The sequence below is a fragment of the Gekko japonicus genome, unplaced genomic scaffold (genome assembly GCF_001447785.1).
Source record: "Gekko japonicus isolate JY-2015 unplaced genomic scaffold, Gekko_japonicus_V1.1 scaffold4435, whole genome shotgun sequence".
Lineage (NCBI taxonomy): Eukaryota > Metazoa > Chordata > Lepidosauria > Squamata > Gekkonidae > Gekko > Gekko japonicus.
The window spans coordinates 62,808-82,284 of record NW_015163220.1 but is presented as its reverse complement, the minus strand read 5'-3'; the positions used below and the strand labels follow the sequence as shown (position 1 = coordinate 82,284).

The window sequence follows — 19,477 nt, the reverse complement described above, 5'->3', positions numbered from 1 at the left end:
GCTATAAGGTTATGTTACTTTAAGAACATGATGTTCAGTATGCAGCTGCATGGAATTAACTTATAGAATTCTTATAAATTCTGGATTGATGTAGAGAGCATATGCCAGCCACCATATGAAGGCTTCTAGCCGGGTGAAATTAGGACTGGTCTGCTACTACTGTAATAAATAGTGCTTGGGAGAGCATAGCCAACAAAACTCAGGAGGCTGTTTTTGAATTTATTGGCTTGCTCCATACATAGACACTTGTTGGATCCAGAAGTAAGTTTGCTAACTTCTGTAACTATATTATTTAATCATCATAATATGTAATATCCTATTTTCATGCAGCTGCATATGAATGTTCATTTACTTGGTTTATTCCAGGATTTTATGAAGACTATTACAAAATTGAGCTGGATCAAGAAGCTGACTTCTACTTACAATATAGCCTTACATCTGAGGAAGACTGTAAAAGTTGAAATGAGTGTATACCGGATACTCATTATGTTGGACTATATTGGACCTTTTACTTACAATATTGTACACATAAGGATGTTGACAAAATCTTTTGCAATTTTATAAGTCTAACAAGTTATATAAATCCTTTTAATGTACCTACACCACAGGGTTGCTTGTGTCTTCTTTTGTTCAGCAGCCTTTCCTGAGGAGTAAATGGGTCTCTCCTCCCTCTCCCTTCAGTGTGTTAGAGATGGACTCCACAGGGACGGTCAGAGCTGGCTTCCTGTAGAGTTGCTGGAGGGACTTGTCAGGGAAGGGCAAAGGTCTCTGTCACGTTGCTCAGCCCCGTCATGTTTGAGTCCCAGCTCATGCAGATGGCTGTTCGTTGCAGTGACAGAGAGCAAGATATGCGGTATGTCAGCACTCGAGGAGCAGCTGGGAGCCTTGATTTTGAAGGAGCTCTGTTCTCGGGGTATGCTGTGGATGGTGGTCTGCTGATGCCTGAGATGATCCCAGCGCTGGACTACGTCACACTTCAGAAATGGAGCACCTTCTCCTACCCGGAACTGGTGAAACGGTTGTGCTCCATCTTCATTTCGGCTGAACTTATTCCCAAACCGGATTTGAATGGTACATTTAAACATCAGTATTTGAAAGCCAAAACTCTTGAGGCTTCAAAAATTATTAAATATTTTGGACCTAGCTGAAAATTCTTCTATGCATTCCTGGGGTGCTTCTAAACCAGTCCTTTGGCTTGGGACAATTGTGAATTGACAGTGAGCATTTGGAGGTACAGCCAAACCCTACCCTGATACGAAGCCTGTCACCTGCTAGCTGTCGGCCTGACAAGCTGCCTGTTTGCTGTTGCGGGAGTATGAATGCGGTCTTGTATAACAACAGGATCCCTCTTCTGAAAGGCACATGGAGGAAACCAGTATCTGTTTCTGCAGTGAACTGCCTGGCAACAGGGAAAGTCTCTGCAGATGCTGAGAATGGAAAGGCTCAGTCACTTTAATAGTCAAAAGCTATTTTTCCATGGGAAAAATTAGAAAAGCACTGTGCAGTTTTCATAACTGATTATTTATTTTGGAACAGGGGAAGCCCTGTTGTAATTGAAATTGCTTGGGATGACTGTTTCAAGATTTAAATGCATGTCTATCACTATCACTATGGAGCTGCGGTGGCTTAAGTGGTTAAGATGCTGAACTGCAGGCTGTGGAAGGTCAGTAGTTCAGCAGTTCGAGACCCGGGTGCCGCATGATGGAGTGAGCTCCCGTCTCTAGTTCCAGCTCCTGCCAACCTAGCAGTTCGAAAGCAAGAAATTGCAAGTAGATAAATAGGTACCACTTCGGTGGGAAGGGAACAGCGTTCCGTGCGCCTCAGTATTTAGTCATGCCGGCCACATGACCACGGAAATGTCTTCGGACAGTGCTGGCTCTTTGGCTTTGAAATGGAGATGAGCACCACAACCCTAGAGTCGGACTCGACTTCCTTTCGAGCAAGGGAACCTTTACCTTTACCTACCACTACAGTGACTTCCTGATAGTCGAAGAACAAAGCTGTTGTAAATTGAGTTTGGTATGTTCTCAGGGTATTCATGTTCTTTGACTTTGTCTGTTTCTAGACCTGATTGATAGAGCATTCAGCAGGTTCAGACACAAAGATGTTGTTCCTCTGTCAAGACTGAAGAATGGCTTGAATGTTTTGGAACTCTGGCACGGTGTGACCTTCGCCTTTAAGGATCTGTCCTTGTCCTGCACGGGGCAGTTTCTGCAGTACTTTCTGAAGAAGAGGAAGAAGCACGTCACTATTCTCGTGGGTATGTTTGTCCTGGAACTAACTTTGAGTGGATTTGGGCTTGGTTTTAATAATGGGGGTCTGTTAACACAAGATGCTTTTTGCCAATTCCGTCGCTTGTGGCCAGGAAGTGACTTGATTCATGTAGCCCTGCAGTTTGCCGACTCACCAGATCTCTATGATCTAGTTTTAGGTCCTTGCCTATGGTGTGGGCCTCTGTCTTTTGTAATGCACATGGACTGTAAAACTGTATCCACGCCACACTTTGCATCTCACACCAAAGACCTTCGCAAATGAGAATTTGTAGTCACAAGACGTAATGATGGACTAAGGGCTTTTGAAGGGGATTCAGCTGGGACAGATTTCTTGGCGCTGTTGGACTTTTGCAGGCATTATATTTCTGGATAGATGGAAGGGCTCAAGAACCACAAGGGTAAGAAAGAAGTCTGATGAAGGGCCAATATTAAAAACCTAGTTGAAACTTATAGTATACAAAAATACATGTATTTATTAGAAACGCAGTTAAAAACAAATAAGGGCCCAATGAAAGCCTCGTTAAAAAGCTCACGTGGCCTGAACACAAGGGGCCGAGACACCCGTGACCTGACGCGTTTCCGCCCTATTGGGGGCCTTCTCCTCCAAAGGTCAAACAGTTTGGGGTACACACGTTACCATAAGGCGGAAGGGCTGTCAGCATCCTGCCCCGCTGGTGGGGTATCTGGCTGACCACTGCTGGGAACAGGAGGCTGATGAGCTGGACTCTTAGCCTGGCCCTGCTGTGTTCTTTTGAGAGGTAGATCAAGATGGGCGGCCGTGTTAAGTCTCTTTGTAGCAGCAGAAAAGACCAAGAGTCCAGGAGCACTTTCAAGGCTAACCGGATTGGTGGCAGGGGCAGGAGCTTTCCTGAGTCATGTGACCAGGTCCCAGGTCCAGGTGTACAAAAGGGGGGGGGGAATGCCTCGTTATAGGAAGGCTGTCGGGATGTGTACTTTGGTAACAGTGTTTAAATCGCACTTTTAGCTGTGGGCCATAGTGTTTCCATGGCTCTTGATAAGACACATTTTATCATCCCTACTAAGAAATTGTGGAGAAATTCGAACAAAAGCAGAATTTGAAAAACTGATGATCTCTGCTCATTCAACTGGCCCTAATAAGTCAGTGCTCCTGGATTGTGTCACATCTAGATGCAATCCCCAATACTTTTTTTAAAGTGGGAAAGATCTAAACTGTCTTGTTTTATTATGCCAATAAAGGTCTATGTATGTGTGTGATAAACTCTCTTATTTCTAGATGAGACTGGACATGAGGGATGCCGGTCCATGGATCTAATTTTGTGATGAAATGGGGCCTGGTTCAGAGTTGCCCGTGGGGTGGTCTGCCGGGGCCCCTGCAAGGGAGTTGAAGAGGCATTCAAATGCCTCCCGAGCCCCCTTCTGGATTGTGCTGCCACTGCGGCACACCACCAGCGAGCTCAGGAGGGACTTCTGGATCATGCCACGGTGGTGGGCATGAGCATGACCCAGAAGTTAAGCTCGGAAGGCATTTATATGACTTCTCAGCCCACTTCCGGGTTGCGCCCATTGTGGACTTAAGAAACCACGAACTGGTTTGTAAACTGGGAAAGTCTGTGGAAGTTCATGGTTCATGAAATTCACAAACCGCAAACCTCTACAGACCTCCATTTCCCCAGTCCGTGCTCATCCCTACTGGACACACATACGGAGTAAAGTTGTACCAAGATTTTTATATGACTGCCAAAGATAAATATCAGAGAGCTCAATCACCTCTCATCTCAAGTCTAGCGGGCCCACATTGGCAGTATGAGAAAATCTACATTTTGGACTTGCTCTCTGATTAAAAAGTATTCGATAAATATGTGTGTTCTATTAAGTATTTGACAGGGTGCTCCAGACTTTAGCATTCTGATAATCAAGTGATAATGCTAAATTTTTAAAATATTTTATTGAGAAAAGGGAATTGGATCTGCAGAAAATTGGCTACTGCTCCAATTTCAGAATGACATTTTAAAAATGTTCAGTTACTACAGTGATTAACAATGTAGTCCATTGAAGTCAGTCAGCTTAGAAGGGTGTAATTCTGTTTAGGATTGCAGTGTGAATTGACATAGAGTTGGACCCAATTAACTTTTCTGCTACTGAGAAAGGAAGGACGTATTCATTGTTGGGGTGGGCTGGGGCTGGGGCTCCCGACCTTCGATGGGACACCATTGGTGCCAGCGCCGGAGGTTAGGAGTTTGGGAGTACTCCTGGATCCATCCTTAACATGGAGGCCCAGGTGGCAGCCACTGCCAAGTCGGCCTTTTACCATCTTCGGTTGATAAGGCAGTTGGCTCCCTTCCTTGACCGTGACGACCTGGCTACAGTGATCCATGCAATGGTCACCTCGAGATTAGACTACTGTAACACTCTCTACTTGGGGCTGCCCTTGTCGCAAATCCTAGTGCAGAATGCTGCCGCCAGGCTTGTGATGGGCCTCCCTAGATGGGAGCACATCCGGCTGGTGCTGAAGGTGCTGTACTGGCTGCCAATAGCATACCAAATTTGCTTCAAAGTGCTGGTACTTACCTTTAAAGCCCTATGTGGCCAGGGTCCGACATACCTGAGAGACCACCTTTCCCCATACATACCCCAGAGAGCACTACGGTTGGGGTCGCAACATTGGTTAATTATTCCAGGCCCTAAGTAGGCCAGGCTTGCTGCTACTAGGGCCAGGGCCTTTTCGGTGGTGGCTCCCACCTGGTGGAACAAGCTCCCGGAAGAGATCAGGGCCCTGCGGGACCTTGTACAGTTCTGCAGGGCCTGCAAGACGGAGCTTTTCCGGCAGGCTTTCAACTAGTAGCCGCCCACCACCACCGGCACCACTACTACCAATTATTATTACTAGCAACATCTATGGTAGAGGACTGGCCCTGTATGGAGATCGAGCCACAGTATGTGGGAGGTCAGAATACCATTTAATCGGGATTTTAGAACTACGTTCTATAACAGGCCACTATTAATTTACTGAAGGAACGACCACCATTGTGAGCACTAAATTGTTGTTTGTTTACTGTATGATTGTTTTAATATGTGAGCCGCCCTGAGCCGGCTTGCGGGGAGGGCGGGAGACAAATGTAATAAAACAAACAAATAAATAATCCACTCAAGAATTACGGCATCTGCATAGTACAAAAGCTGTTTAGGACATGGGCTGTAGTATGAAGGGGAACTGGGTGAGATAGGTTGGGAAAACTGGCTAGATTCAACCCATGTTATAAAACAGAGTAGGAGATATGATTAATGCAATAATGACAAAAACATTTTTTTAGTATAATATGAATCTGTAAGGTTTTTCCCCACTACTGTAATAGTTTTGTCTATTGCAATACTATATTTATTTATTTATTCTTTATTAAATTCGATTTTGAACCGCCCTCCCCTGCCAGGCAGGGCTCAGGGCAGTGCACAACATAATTAATTCATATAGTCCATAATTAAAACAATTTAAAAACAATAAAAGGCACAGTAATTAACCTAAAAGGTGACACTAAAAATTCCAGTGGGGCCACTGCCCTCCTGGGGAGGCGGGGAGTGGGCGTGCCAGAAGGACGAAACTCTTGTTGCTCAGCTGAACGCCTGGCGGAACATCTCCGCCTTACGGGCGCTGTAGAACAGCATCACGTCCCGCAGGGCACAAATGTTATTTGGCAGAGAGTTCCACCCGGTTGGAGTCCACTAACACCTTAGAGACCAACACATTTCAGGAGTTCAGAGACTGGTTTTCAGGGTGTAAGCCTTTGCGAGGCAAAGCCTTCCAGGTGTAAGGGTTGGAGACCCCCACCCCCCCTAGAGACCAGTTTTCCCTGTGCAGGCTGTTGAGAGTCAGCGCTCTCCTTGGCCCCCTCTGCACTAACAGCCCACTGGAGCTTAGTCTGGAGGATCCGAGCTGTCGAGCCTTTGAGGTTCGCTTCGTACTTTGTGTCCCTGCCCCTTTGCACTGTTCTTTTTTCTCCAGTTTACTTTGGGGGATGCATTCTGTATCTGCAACCAAAACCCACATTTTTTGCCTAATTGTAATTAACATCCCTTCAGACCTGTGGAGGGGGTGACCAATGGCCACCAGCTTGGGGGGTGGGGGGCACACGGCACCTCCCCCTTCCTCTCCTCTCCTGCCTGCTCTCCCACCCCCTTTGGCTAGCTGCCGCTGGGCTACTGCAGGCACCCACGGCCCCCCGTGGAGGGACCTTGCAAGGTAGGCGGCTGGCTGGTCTGTTGGGAGGGGTGGGCTCCCAAGGGTTTTAATTAAAAAAACAACAATACATAAGTGGGCCTTCAAGCTTCTCCCATGGGTTCCAGTGGCCAATCCTGTCATTCTTTTTAATACATCCCCCTCCAGCCATGTGCAGATTGGCTTTGTGGGAGGGAAAGATCCCTCCCTGGGGTCCCAATGTGCAAAGCGGGGGGAAGAGTGTGTCAAATGCCCCCCCTGCAAGGTGGAAGCATCAAACTCGCAGAGGACCTCCCCAGGCTGCCCCTCTACCTGCCCTCCAAGTTGTGTGCTGGGTGAGAATTAAATAGAAGCAGAAATAGGAATGGGGGAACGGGCAGAGAGGACTGAAGCCACGTCAAATAGTAGTCTGCTTATTATTTCCTCCGAAGCGGAGGAGGCGTAAGGTCTGGTCCACAACCCCATTCAGATACCCTGGGGCAATGCTGTGATGATTGCAGACGCTGAACGGCCAGAAAACTACGCAGAAGCTGCAAAGTAGTAACCCGATGCACAAGAAAAGTGGGAAGTATGGGGCGATGCAGAGGGAGAGTAACGTTCCGACGTGGCTGCAGGGAAATGGATGCAGAAAGTCTTCTACGGCAGGCCACCACAGCCCCCTCTGAAATGGCTGTCATCTTGTCATGGACAGAGCTGTAAGTTAGAAGAAAGAGAAGATGGAAGGAAAAGAAGAAAGAGGAGAGGTATCGATAGAGAAAATAAAGTTGAAATGAAGTATGATAAGCTAAAAAGCGAGTGAAGCGAAAAAAGGGAAAAAATATTGGCCACTGGCTGAGAGCATATCTTTAATGCCGGTCTTCCAGAGTTCTGTTAAGCTTTTAATATGCGATTGGTCCTATTTTTAATCAGGAACTTCAGGAGACACTGGCAGCTCAGCAATTGAAAGTGTCAGGGGTGAAAGGAATGTGGACATATTTGTTCTGCTGCCGCAGGGTCTCTGTAGCCAAGTGCAGGAACTGCAGATGACTACAGTAATTGAAGAGAACGTCCATGTATTTCTTGGTGAGTCAGATTGGTGGACATTTGTGTGTTTCTTATCATGGGATATTCTGAATTACAGGTAAGGTGGGATTTGGTGCCTAGCTGTGTTCCTAAGATAGTCCAGAGTGAGAGAGGGGCCAGGGCTCAGCGGCAGAGTGTCTGTTCGGCACGCAGCAGGTCCCAGGTTCAGACCTTGGCCTCTCCACGCAAAGGGATCAGGAAGCAGGTGGCGTGAAGGGCTCCTGCCTCAGACCCTAGAGAGCTGCTGCCAGCCAGAGTGGACACTACTGACCATGACAGACCCCGAGGCTCTGGCTTGTGTGTTCCTGAGCCACGAAGGTCCTCCCCCACCCCCACATGAGACCAGCAGTGCCCCGCTGCTCATGGGGAGTCCCATGAATGTTGAGAAACATTTTAATGGGGCACCCCTCCCTGCTTTGTCAGCGAGTGCTTGAAACATCGCGTGCAAAGTGTGTCCCCTCCAGCCCCCCCCCCCCCCCGCGCCCCCCCCCCGGGGAAATGCCAGAGGCCTGGGGGGGGGGGCACTGCCTGCTTGTCCGTGGGCTGTGCACGGCCGGTGGCTGCCGCGTTATTTCACACGGGACCAGTTTCTTAATTTATACAGGTAACTATTTGGAACCCGCTTGTCTCCCACATCTGAAAATTTATATGAAGATAAAAAATGAATATAAAGCTTCCATTTTAAACAAACCGACAACAGGGCAGTGCTCCAAGCATCCCGGGGGCTGGTTTCAGACGTTCCCCTGCTATGCTGACAGATGCAACAGAAACAGGTGCTTCAGCTAGATCTCTCCTCCCAATGGCTGTTATGTTTCTAGGCGCACATGGTGCATGGCGAGCAGGCTAGGGGGAGGGTGGGGGGGATGAGGATGTCCTTCCAGTTGCTCTGTGCAGCATTATATTTTGATACCTGCTAATTCCTTGCCCACCTTTCCCCCCCTGCGTTCAGCTGATGGGAACAGCGATGAAATTGATGAGCCCATCAAGGAATTGTTTGCAGATGAGGGTTTTGCCAGAAGACACAATCTGATGAGCCTGAATTCGATCAACTGGTCCAGGATTCTGGTGCAGATTGCGCACCATTTCTATGCCTACTTTCAGTGTGCCCCGTCCCTCGATGCCGCGCCACTGCCAGTTCTGGAGATGGTGGTTCCAACTGGGGGAGGAGGGAATCTGACAGGTTGGTGTAATCCATCACAGCATTTCTTGGGCCTCGAGATATCTGGGGACCTGCAGCTGCCACGGGAGCTGGGCTGCTAAAGGGGCTCTAGTCCTATTTCGTGTCTGCCTCAGAGTTGTGACAGAGATGGTCAAAGAGCAGCAGGTCAAACAGAAATTTATGTTTTGGTGCTCAAGGGGCAGTTGAGCCTTCTTGAAGAATGTTTAACTATCGTCAAAAATCCCTACTTAAAAGGAAACCAAACTCTGACTTTGGTTATGGAGACACAGTGGGGGGGGGGGCTGGAACTTCATTTCAGCATACTCTTTCTAGACAATATCAAAAACTACTGCCAAGGTTACTAAATTTGGAGGCAAAAAAAATGCATTCTGCTATAGTCTTATACGACTTCTTTATTCTACGTCTGCTTGTCCTGCGGGGTGGGAGGGACTCTGCTCTACAAGGCAGCGAAACCTCGTGTCTCACTGTTGGAACCCTTGTGTAGCACATCTTTTGTGTTTCAAAATTGCACTAAGCAGGCACTTGGATTGTTCTTGGAGCAACAGCTGGGATTCTCCAGAATGTTGTCTGCCTCTTCTGTGCTTCTGTTGAGTTGCAGCACACATGTCACCCTGGGCATGCTGTGCTTACCCTGCATGGTGACTGTAAAGCCCTGTTGCCTTGGCAGCAACACCCTGTGCGCTCCGGTAGATGCTTTCCTGGGGAAAGAGGCAGATTGGCCGCTCTTCTTCTGAGACGGCAGCTTCCAAAGACCTGGGCCTGTCCGCTGTTTGTGCCTGCGGCGACATCTTCAGTCCTGATTTTGTTAGTTCAACATGTTCCTTAATTGGGACAAAGCCTGGATTGGGTGTTCTCTAGCCTCCCAAAGGTATCAAGGAAAGCACCTGTGAAGCTGAACTGGTGCCATTCTTGGAACTCACCAGGGGCAGAGTGTCCCTGTACTGAGAGCACTGCTGGAACGCCACTCTCACCAGGAGTGCAGGGGGGGTGTTGGTTTCTTCTAGGAAGGGCCACTAGAGGATTTTCCATCCAGCCTCATCGTCCTGATCTTCCTCACCTTCCACAACCCTCTTGCCTTTATGTTATCACGGCTCTTCCAAGTCTCCCTGGCTCAGCCTTACTGCTGCCCTTGGCACCACAGTGTGAACTGGAGCTCTGGGTTCCCTTGTGATGGGCCTCTGCTGTCTTGCAGGGACTGCTATGGCTACCCCTCATCCCACTGCCATTGTTCACATTGGCCACTCCCTCGATGGTGGGGTCTGTGCCTCAGCACCATACATTGACATCAACAGCTATTTCCAGCCCCCCAGACTCTGTTCAGGAGTGGCCGCTGGAATCAACAGCACCACCTTCAGCTCTTATGGTGCTAACGTGTGCCTCTCCTACCACTGCCTGCGGCATCAGCCCTACTGGTTCATAAAGAACTAGCTGTGCCTGAAGAGTTGTCACTGGCTCAGGTGTGATCCCAGGGACCTTGCCCCCTCTCGTTTTCCTCATGAATTAAAAAAGGAGGGGAAGGAAATGAGGCATTGGATGCGATGGATTCCTGTAAAGCAGGAGACTTCTCTCCCAGGCAGTTGATTTCTGACCCTTCTGCGGTGTCTTCTCTGGAGGACTTGCAAATGTACTTGGAGCAACTCGTTCAAACTGCAGTTCCTTTGCAGCTGCACATTCAGCACCAGTTATACACAGTCGAGACCCAGGTGCTTAGCTTGGTAGATGCTGCCTCACAAGCTCCAGTAATGTTACCTGCTCCAGGCTCTCTTCAGCACTCCCTATACCTGAGAGGCTTGGAAAAGTATAGAAAGTGCAGCAAACAAGTTGTAATGTCTCTACCCATTCACCTCCCAGTTCTGTTGTGGTGGAGCCTGTCTGGGCAAGGAGATGAGCGCCCAACTGAAAGAGATACAAGAAATGGGGAGAATCGGTCAAAAGTTCTACTCCTCTGCTGCCTTGTATTTAGAGATCGCTAATTGCATGTCCTTTATGTGTGGGGAGAGGGGAATCTCTCTGGTTCTCAACCAGGTGCCTGATAAGGTTAAACAGATGGCCACAGTCTTTCGAGATGAAGCTTTAAGGGTGACAAAGCGTGTGGCTGACTGTGACTTGAAGACTGTTTCCCAGCCCAGAAGCAGGACTCTCAGGATATGTTTCTGCACGTTCCATCTGCACTGCATAAAACTTTCCTTTGGTGGGTTCACAATCAGCAACTTTGCCAAGGGGTCCATTTTCCATCGCCACCTCCTTCGGCAATGCTCACGACAGACGATTCATTGTGTGGCTCGGGTGCCCAAGGTGGTGGGCGTACTGTCAGTCACCCCTGGTTTCTGGCTGTTTGTGGGTCATTTTGTGTTTCCTCCCCAGACAAGGTAGTCCAGGTGGCCACCACAGGCAATGTAGTCTCATGTACTACATGAAGAAGCAAGGCAGCACTGCATCCATCACCTCAGCCGGCTGTCTGTGGAAGAATTTACCCCAATTACCATCCATGTGGCAAGAGGAGACAACACTTTGCCGGACCCTCTTACCCATTTAGGGGCCAATGCACACAGGTGGCTCTTGAATGATCCTTGATTGCAAATAAACTTCCATGCTGGGGCAGATGTAGATCTCTTTACTACTTCAGTTCATGTGTGTAAAGTGCCGTCAAGTTACAGTTGACCTATGGCAACCCCAGTAAGGGGCTTTCAAGGCAAGTGAGAACATAAGAACATAAGAGGTGCCAATGTTGGATCAGGCCAGTGGCCCATCCAGTCCAACACTGGGTCACACAGTGGCCAAAAATACCAGGTGCCCCATCAGGAGGTTCAGGACACTCTTGCCCCCCCAGCACCAAAAAGCCAAGGTGGATAGCCGTGGCCTTCCTCTGCAGAGTCTTCCTCAGTGGGCTCCCTTCCAAGGACTGACCCTGCTGAGCTGAGATCCGGCAAGATCAGGCTCCACCACGCTGCATTCTGTCCCACTTCAGTCCATGCAAATCCTGAATTTTTGCTCAGGGAGGCATCTGTCATTGCTCTCTTAGCACAATGCTTTACTTTTCTAGTGGTCAGGATGGAAATTCTGTGCCTTTCCTTCTTCTCATAACTGAGATCACTGGGGAAATGGACAAGGAGTGTACAGATGGCCACCCACACTGGTTGAGGCAGCCTTATTGCCCAGAGTCCTCTACAGATCCAAAGGTCTGTATCTCAGTTTGCTGAGTGATCCGGATCCCCTGTCTCAGCATTGTGGCAGTATCCTGCCCCAAGACACCTTGAGCCTGGTAGGCTGGAGGATATTGCCAAAGCACCCATCTCCTATGTCTTTATATGTGTCAGCCCCTTAACGGGGCAAATAATATACCCACCGGGGGCTGTTTCAGGTTAGGAAAATGGTATGGGTGGAGGCTGTACCCTCCCTGCAATGTTCCTGGTGTGAATTGGGCCCCAACATGCGTAGAACTTTAGTCCACTCGCAGTGGTCATCTGACTCCTAGAAGATCTGAGTTGGGCTGTGGGACCCTCCCCTGAGTCGTAGCTGTTAGGCCCCGAGCAAGGAGGCATGAGGCTTCTCCCCCTTTTGGGTCTGCACAGTCCACGGGAGAGGATGTTCATGCCCAAGGGCTAGTTGTGGAGGGTTCCAAATCACGGCACTGCATGGGTATGAAACCCGTCTTTGTGAAGGCACAGGTGACCGATCAGAGACCAAACATTCTGGGCAAGCAGCCTGTCCTCCTCATGCGGGAGCAGCCTCATGGGGCCCTTGTGGACAGACGGGGGGTTTATTATTCATTGTTGTGGCAATGTAATAGTGTCATAAAGAAAACCCTGATGCTTCTTTTTTTGTTCTCTGGCTTAGCTGGATTTATTGCAAAAAAAATGGGGCTCCCCATTGAACTTGTGGCTGTGGTCAACAGCAATGACGTCGTACACCGAACTGTCCGGCATGGCGATTTCTCCGTCTCAGGGAGCAGGAGGTCTACTCTCGCCTCAGCAATGGACATTCAGGTAAGCGTCTGCTTAACTGGAGGGACAGTATTCCTTCCACTTGGTATTTCGCTGTTCTTCCCAGGGGGGACCCAAAGCAGTGGACAGTATCGATCGCCCCTCTTCCACTCTGTCCTTCCCACAGCCATCCTGTGACGGGGTCATTCTGACAGGGTACGACTGGCTGACAGTCACCCAGCGAGCTCGCGTGGCGGAACAGGGGCTTGAGCCGGCCTCTCCCAGAGGCAGCGTTCTGACACCACACAGCAGGGCCTCACTTGGCATCCATGACTAGATTTGTGTTGCCCCTTTACCACCCAAGGAGGTGGCCTTGGGTGGTAAAGGGGGCAGGGACGCATTTACGTGCCTTGGCAGTGCTCAGTGCCCCTTTACCACCCAAGGAGGTGGCCTTCCCTCCGGGACCCCGGGGGCAGGGGCGCATTTACGTGCCTTGGCAGTGCTCAAAATGAATGAATGGGGGGGCTCTGGGGAAGCTCATTTCAGTCAAACTCCATGCACAGAAACGCCTTAATACTAGATAATGTAAGTTAAACAAGGTGAGGGCTTGTGAGGAATCATGGCAAGGAAGGAACCATTGGGAAATGCTACCTGCCCAAATCCCCGGCTGGCTTTAATGAGCTCTCAGGGGCTTGAGCAGGCTCCCCCACCCTACGTAAAAGGGCAGTTGATTATGAATGGTGTTAACTGGCTGACTTCTTTTTCTAATGTGATTAAACAAGCTCAGGGAATTGTGGGGGGGAAGGACGATTTAGAGTCCCCCCCCCCAAATTGACTTCTCCAGGGTTCTGTGAATTCTCTGGAGGTTTCAGCAGGCCTATTTTTCCACATCCGCCCCTCGGTCATCTGCTCTCAACCTCCCCTTGCTCCTTGAGCATGTTTCGGCCTCAACAGGCCATGGTGAATGATGGACCCGGTCATTGTATGATATGTTAGCACTGTCAGCCCTGGTGAGTGGCCTGTATTCTCCCCCTTGAGTGGGGGTGAGAAGAGTGTTGAATCAAGATCTGGGAGACCCAGGCTCCCAGATAAATGGGAGGAGAGGAGCTGCTTTGGGTTGCCAGTGGGGAGAAAGAAGGGGGCACAAATGAGGTAAAGAAATAAAGGCTGCCTCCTGCTTCCGATTGAAAGCTTCACTTGGAAAGGCTGCCTTGAACCCAGGAGAACCCAGGGATATCAATGTCTTAATAAATAAGCACCAATACATAAATGGTGTACGTATGCCGTGTGTTGTCTTTTTTCAATTTTTAGGAGCCTTACAATATGGAGAGGATCTTTTGGCTACTCTCTGGCTCAGACAGCAGTTTAGTGAAAAGTCTGATAGAAGAATTTTATACTACTAAAAAGGTCAAGCTTCCAGACAAGTTGCAAACTGCAGTGAGTTGGTTTCCCTTTGGTGGTCCCCCCCCCCCCAGCATCCATCCGGATTTGCAGTTCAGTCTTGCTCGCTTTAGGGCAGGCCACCAGGAAGGGGCCACTCTGGAGGTGTGAGACCCAGGAGGCCGAGCTGAGGGCCCCTCCCGGAGAAGCTGAGCAGAGGCCCTCCTTCCCTTCGGCCTGGGGCCTGGTCTCTGACGCGGGAGGAAGGGCGCGTGGCCTCAGCGGGGCTTGGGCGGCTTTGAGCTCTGGGCTGCCCAGGTGCCCCCGTCAGCAGGACAGGCGCCTGGGACTCGCCTTTGCTTGCCCTTCTCCACGCCAGCCTTCCCACAAGCAGCAGCAGCAGCACTCGGGCTCTGAGGCCAGCCGGGACCAGGGAGTCCCCCCCAGGCATCACTGCGGTGGCGGGGGTGGTCCTGGTGCTGGCTGGCTGGCTGGGTGGGTGGGTGGGTGGGAGAGAAGCAGGGGATTTGTTGTTGTGTGGATGGGAGTGCAGAAGGGGGCGAAGGGAATGAGCCCTGGGGCACGGGAGAGTATAGGCCGGCGAGGGGAGAGAGGGTGGTGGTTGGCGTTTGCATCTGGAAGACAGCGAGCACTGTGTGTGCATGCCTTGAAGTGTGGTTTTGGGCAGAAATGGTCTTAGTGAATTCTGGGACCTGGGCAAAAACCAAGGATGGGGCCCCAGAACCACTTAAGGCTGTCGGGGGCCCCACCACCCTGCAGAAGTGGCCTGGGAAACGAAAAACTGCCCTGAAAAAAATGGGCTACAGATTAGTGGCTCCTTGCTGGAGTCCATGTCTCAGCCCATCATGGATTCGGGAAGTGTCTTGCAACTCAATCGAATGTGTGTCTACTCAGACGTAAGCCTCACTGTATTTAATGGCAGTTACTCCCAGGCTGCAATCCTTTGCACACTTTCCCTGGGAGTCAGCCTCTTTGAATAAAGTGGGCATTAGTAGACATGCATACGGTTGCATTGCAGGGGTGTAGTCCTGGTCTGGGAGTCAGTCCCACGCCTCAGCTCCCCCCCCCCCCAGCAGTCACCTGTTTTTCTGAAGCGGGCAGTTGAATGTTGTTGCTGTAGGGGATGAAGGACTTTCCCGTGGCCCCTGCAGGAGAGCACCCGATGCCCCTCCTGGGAAGAAGAAGAGGAAGGGCAGAAGACGTCTTGTGGCGGCCTGTGATGAGAGTGCTCCGCGGGGTGCCCAGGCATCGTCTTATCTCTCCTTCTGAATGCAGCTTTCTGGAGCGCTGAAAACATCCTCATTCTCAGACGAAGAAATTCTTCAGGCCATGAAGGACTGTTGGGAAGAGAACCAGTACCTCTTGTGTCCACATTCAGCCGTGGCTGTCGGCTACCACTACAAGCACCCCAGCCATCATCCCAGTAGGTAGGTTCCCTGCAGAAGCTGAGAGTTTTAGCAGGACAGGACATGGGTTATGGGATGGAGATTGCAGCTCAACTATTAGATTGACTCCTCCTCCTCCGACACGATGTTGCAGCTTCAGGGACAAACTGGAGTCCCATCAACTGAGCATTGCTGGCAGTTTTCTCCAGGGGACTTGGACTAGCATAGAACTAGCCGAGCCTGTGGGATGCTCAGTGTTCTCTCTACGCTGGTGGTACCCAGGTCTGTTTCTCCTCTCATCTGAAGGGTGGAGTGGGGTGGGGTGCTAATGAACAGGTATTTGGAGTTGATAATGGCTTTGGCATGGACTTGAAGCTCAGTCTCCTTTATGAACAGGGTCACAGCTTTGACCTGCTGTGTGATTTAGGGGAGGGGCCCTGGCTCAGTGGTAGAGCACCTGCTTGGCACGTTCAGTTCCTGGCAGGTGATGTGGAAGACCTCTGCCTGAGACCCTGGCCTTGCTGGTCTGAGTAGGCAAGGCCAACTTGGATGGACCAAGGGCCTGATTCAGTATTAGGCAGCTTCATGTGTGTAATGTGTGATTTAGCTTTGAATGTGGATGCCAATTTAAGTTTATGCCCCAGCTATGGTCCCTTTGGAGCAGAGAGGACTTTGCCATAGGTACCCGTGCTTTGGTAGTATCCCAGCTTGGTTTAGCTATTTCATTTATTCATTTAAAACACTTGTATGCTGCCTTTCACCCAACTTAGGGTACCCAAGGTGTAAGAAAATCAATACAATGTTAAAATGCAGATAAAACTATATAAAATAGTTAAAACAAATAAAACACAAACAGGGAGGAAGGCCAAGGAGAGTTAGTGAGGAAGCACCAAACCAAACAGTCTTCACCCAACCTTGGAAGACCATGCTAGAGGGAGGCAGAGGAATCTCCCTGGAGTGGGAGTCCCAAAGTGTGGGTGCTGTGACTGAGAAGGCCCCATTGTAGTATGAATGTAGCTTCCCTAGGAGGCACGGGCTGGGGTCCAGCAGGGCAAGTCACAGGCAAGGTTCCAGAGACTAACAAAAGTCCAGTCCAAAAGTCAGGGGTTCCAGAGAGCAAGTTTACCCAAGTCCAGTCTAGGGTCAAGGAGTTCCAGGCAGCAAGTCCAGTCTGAGGTCAGGGGTTCCAGAAAAGCCAGTTGGCAGGTCCAGTCCAAGGTTCAAGGTTGTAGCAGTCCAATAGCAGCTCAGTAGCAAAGTAAGGAGCTGCGGTGGCTCAAGTGGTTAAGACACTGAACTGCAGGCTGTGGAAGGTCAGTAGTTCAGCAGTTCGAGACCCGAGTGTGCCGCATGACGGAGTGAGCTCCCGTCTCTAGTTCCAGCTCCTGCCACCCTAGCAGTTTGAAAGCAAGAAATTGCAAGTAGATAAATAGGTACCACTTCGGTGGGAAGGTAACAGCGTTCCGTGCGCCTTGGTGTTTAGTCATGCCGGCCACATGACCACGGAAACATCTTCGGACAGCGCTGGCTCTTCGGCTTTGAAACGGAGATGAGCACCGCAACCCTAGAGTTGGACTCGACTGGCTTTCGAGCAAGGGGACCTTTACCTAGCAAAGTATAGCTGTATCCACAAATTGCTGCTTCTCCCAGCTGAAATTATAGCCAAGTCTTAATGAGCTAAACTCATAGCCAATTCCTTGGCAGTCATCGCAAAACTACTCATTCATCTCTTCAGTTGACAGCTGATGATGGGCCATGAGTCTTGCACTTCTCCTTTCTTGCAACTCTAAGCGTCCCTGACAGTGTCGGCTCTGCAAGGGTGTGGGTGAGCTAGGTGGGTTGGGAGTGGCTCCTGAAGACTTGTTTACTGCTTCAGAGCTATACCTACTGGGAGGTTTATATTCAGGTCTCAACCCCCAGTCTAGCCGAGAGAAGCGACCCAAAACACCCCACTGCTTTCAGAGACCCCCTCCAGGGACCTCCTCTAGACCCCCCCCCAAAAAAAAGTTGGCCAGTTCGGTACATCTCAGGAACTTCTCTGAGACGTTACCGACCTTGCTGTTGCATATACTGGAAGTCACTTTCTGGCTTAGAGCCAGCTGCAGCCAGCTGTTCAATTACCGGCTTAGGGCCGGCAGGTAGCTCTTTGTCTGAGAAATCTGAGCCATCACTCAGCACAGACTGACTTACAATAGCTGTCTAGCCTCTGCTGGTCAACATTCTGGCCTCAGCATTCTGTAGCAAATGTAGCTTCTGCATACTCTTCAAGGGCAGCCCTGTATAGAGCACACTGCAGTAATCTTAATTGAGGTGTTACGAGGTTATGCACCACAGTGGCAAGATCTTTTCTGCCCAGGAAGGGCGGACGAGCCAGCTGAAGCAAGTGAAAGCTACCCCTGGGCCCTGCTGCCACCTGTTTCTCCAGCAGGAGGCCTGGGTCCAGCAGCACCCCAAGCTACAAACCTGCTCCTTGACAGGTTGTGCAACCTCCATCCACAACAGGAGACATCTCAGTTCCTGGGTCAAACCTTTCCCCCTACCAGTATCACCTCTGTTTCGTTGGGGCTAAGTTTTAGTTTGTTAGCCTTTGTCCACCCCCAAATTAGCACACCAGAAGTAGGAAAATTGCTAAACAAACAAACCGAAACCTTTCAGCTGGGCCAGAGGACTTGACCTTCATGATAGATACAACATTAGGCGTCTTCATTCACACACCACAGTGTACACAGGTTGAGTCTAAGGTCCCCAGCCGGTGTAACAGATTGAGCTGCAAATTCTCAGTTCCTGCATGTGTGATTTGGACTGGGAGTGTGGCACATGTGGAAAAGGGGTTTTGGCCTTCCCTCTCACACTTTGGACAGCAGCATGGGCTGAAGCCCTTTCTCTATACATTGTTATGGTCCTAATTCAAGTCAGGAAGGGACCACAGTCTCAACCTGGGCACTCTGTAATGTGTGCATTGGCCCCCTTAAAACGCACATCATGCATCAGAATAAAGTGACAGGATTCTGGCCTGCACCACTTCCAGCCGGGGATCACCTCTGAACACCAAGCTTCCTACTTAAGGTCAGCCAGCATATCAGAAAGAGATGTTTAATGTCTTGGCTTGTCATGTCTCCCTGATAATGCACGTGGGTCCTCCACCATCTGAGATGGTCTAGCTGAAACTATCTAGCTGTGCCCCTCCCCCCCGGAGTCCCCTCTGGAGGCTTCTTTCTGGGACCCCCGGGCTCTCTTCTCTCCCTCCAGGCCCAGGTGCTGCTTGGCCCCTGCCTCCCCCGTCAAGTTCAAGGATGCTGTACTTAAAGCCCATCTCACCCCTGAGGACTCCCCGGAGATAAGCGCACTGAAGGAGATGGAGACCAGATCCAGGTCGCTGAGCCGAGATGAAGATTGGACAAACATATTGCGGCAACAAATAGAGACAATTACCAAACAAAGATCTGTTGTCTTAAACTGAACATTTGCAGGAATTACCCGGGCATTTGCCTCATCAAAGTCTGTTAGTCCATGGCATTATTATGTTCTTTGGCTCAAGGATCAAGAATTAACTGTTGGGTAGAATTCTCAATCATAGTGAAGTTTATGTAGAACTTTGTTTAAAAGTGAAGTGCAGTGTAAGTCTTTGATCCTGAAGAGAAGCAAGACTTTTACAACATACAGATCATATATTTTTTTTCCAATAACATTTTATTGGTATAATACAATAGTATTAAGAAACATAACAATCACATTTTTATAACATTAGCCAAGTCCATAATGAACTAAAGAACAGTTAAACATATTAACCAGTACAATATGAATAAAAAATGTAAGCATTGAAAAATGATGTATAATTCAATAAACTTTGGAACAAAATACCTTGTTTTTACAATGTATTCTAATTAAAGCCTGGTTGAACTTCATGCCTCTGGTAAAATGGATTACAGCCAAATAAATGCTTCTTTTTATGTATTAGGGTATGATTTGGTGACAATTCATATTTGAATTCCCTTGATTTGAATGGAAAAATGTCATAAGCCTCGATCATTTATATGCATATCCTGCCCTTTTAGTTAAAA

General features: G+C 49.4%; 1 protein-coding gene across 1 annotated transcript; it reads left to right on the top strand.

Moving 5' to 3' along the window:
- The first annotated feature begins 834 nt into the window (after positions 1 to 834).
- Positions 835 to 19,071, top strand: THNSL2 (threonine synthase like 2). Its single transcript, XM_015407178.1, has 8 exons — positions 835 to 1,071; positions 2,066 to 2,260; positions 7,375 to 7,527; positions 8,477 to 8,707; positions 12,545 to 12,693; positions 13,942 to 14,067; positions 15,307 to 15,458; positions 18,666 to 19,071. Exons 1-8 carry the CDS (start codon positions 849 to 851, stop codon positions 18,874 to 18,876), a joined length of 1,440 nt encoding a protein of 479 aa, XP_015262664.1. The 5' UTR covers positions 835 to 848; the 3' UTR covers positions 18,877 to 19,071.
- The last annotated feature ends 406 nt before the right edge of the window (positions 19,072 to 19,477 follow it).

Bases quoted from the DNA above. Each gene is read 5' to 3' on its own strand.
- THNSL2 (XM_015407178.1), top strand. From the start codon at position 849: ATGCGGTATGTCAGCACTCGAGGAGCAGCTGGGAGCCTTGATTTTGAA. The intron at 1,072-2,065 runs GTACATTTAAAC...GTCTGTTTCTAG, and splicing joins TCCCAAACCGGATTTGAATG to ACCTGATTGATAGAGCATTC. The intron at 14,068-15,306 runs GTGAGTTGGTTT...TTCTGAATGCAG, and splicing joins CAGACAAGTTGCAAACTGCA to CTTTCTGGAGCGCTGAAAAC.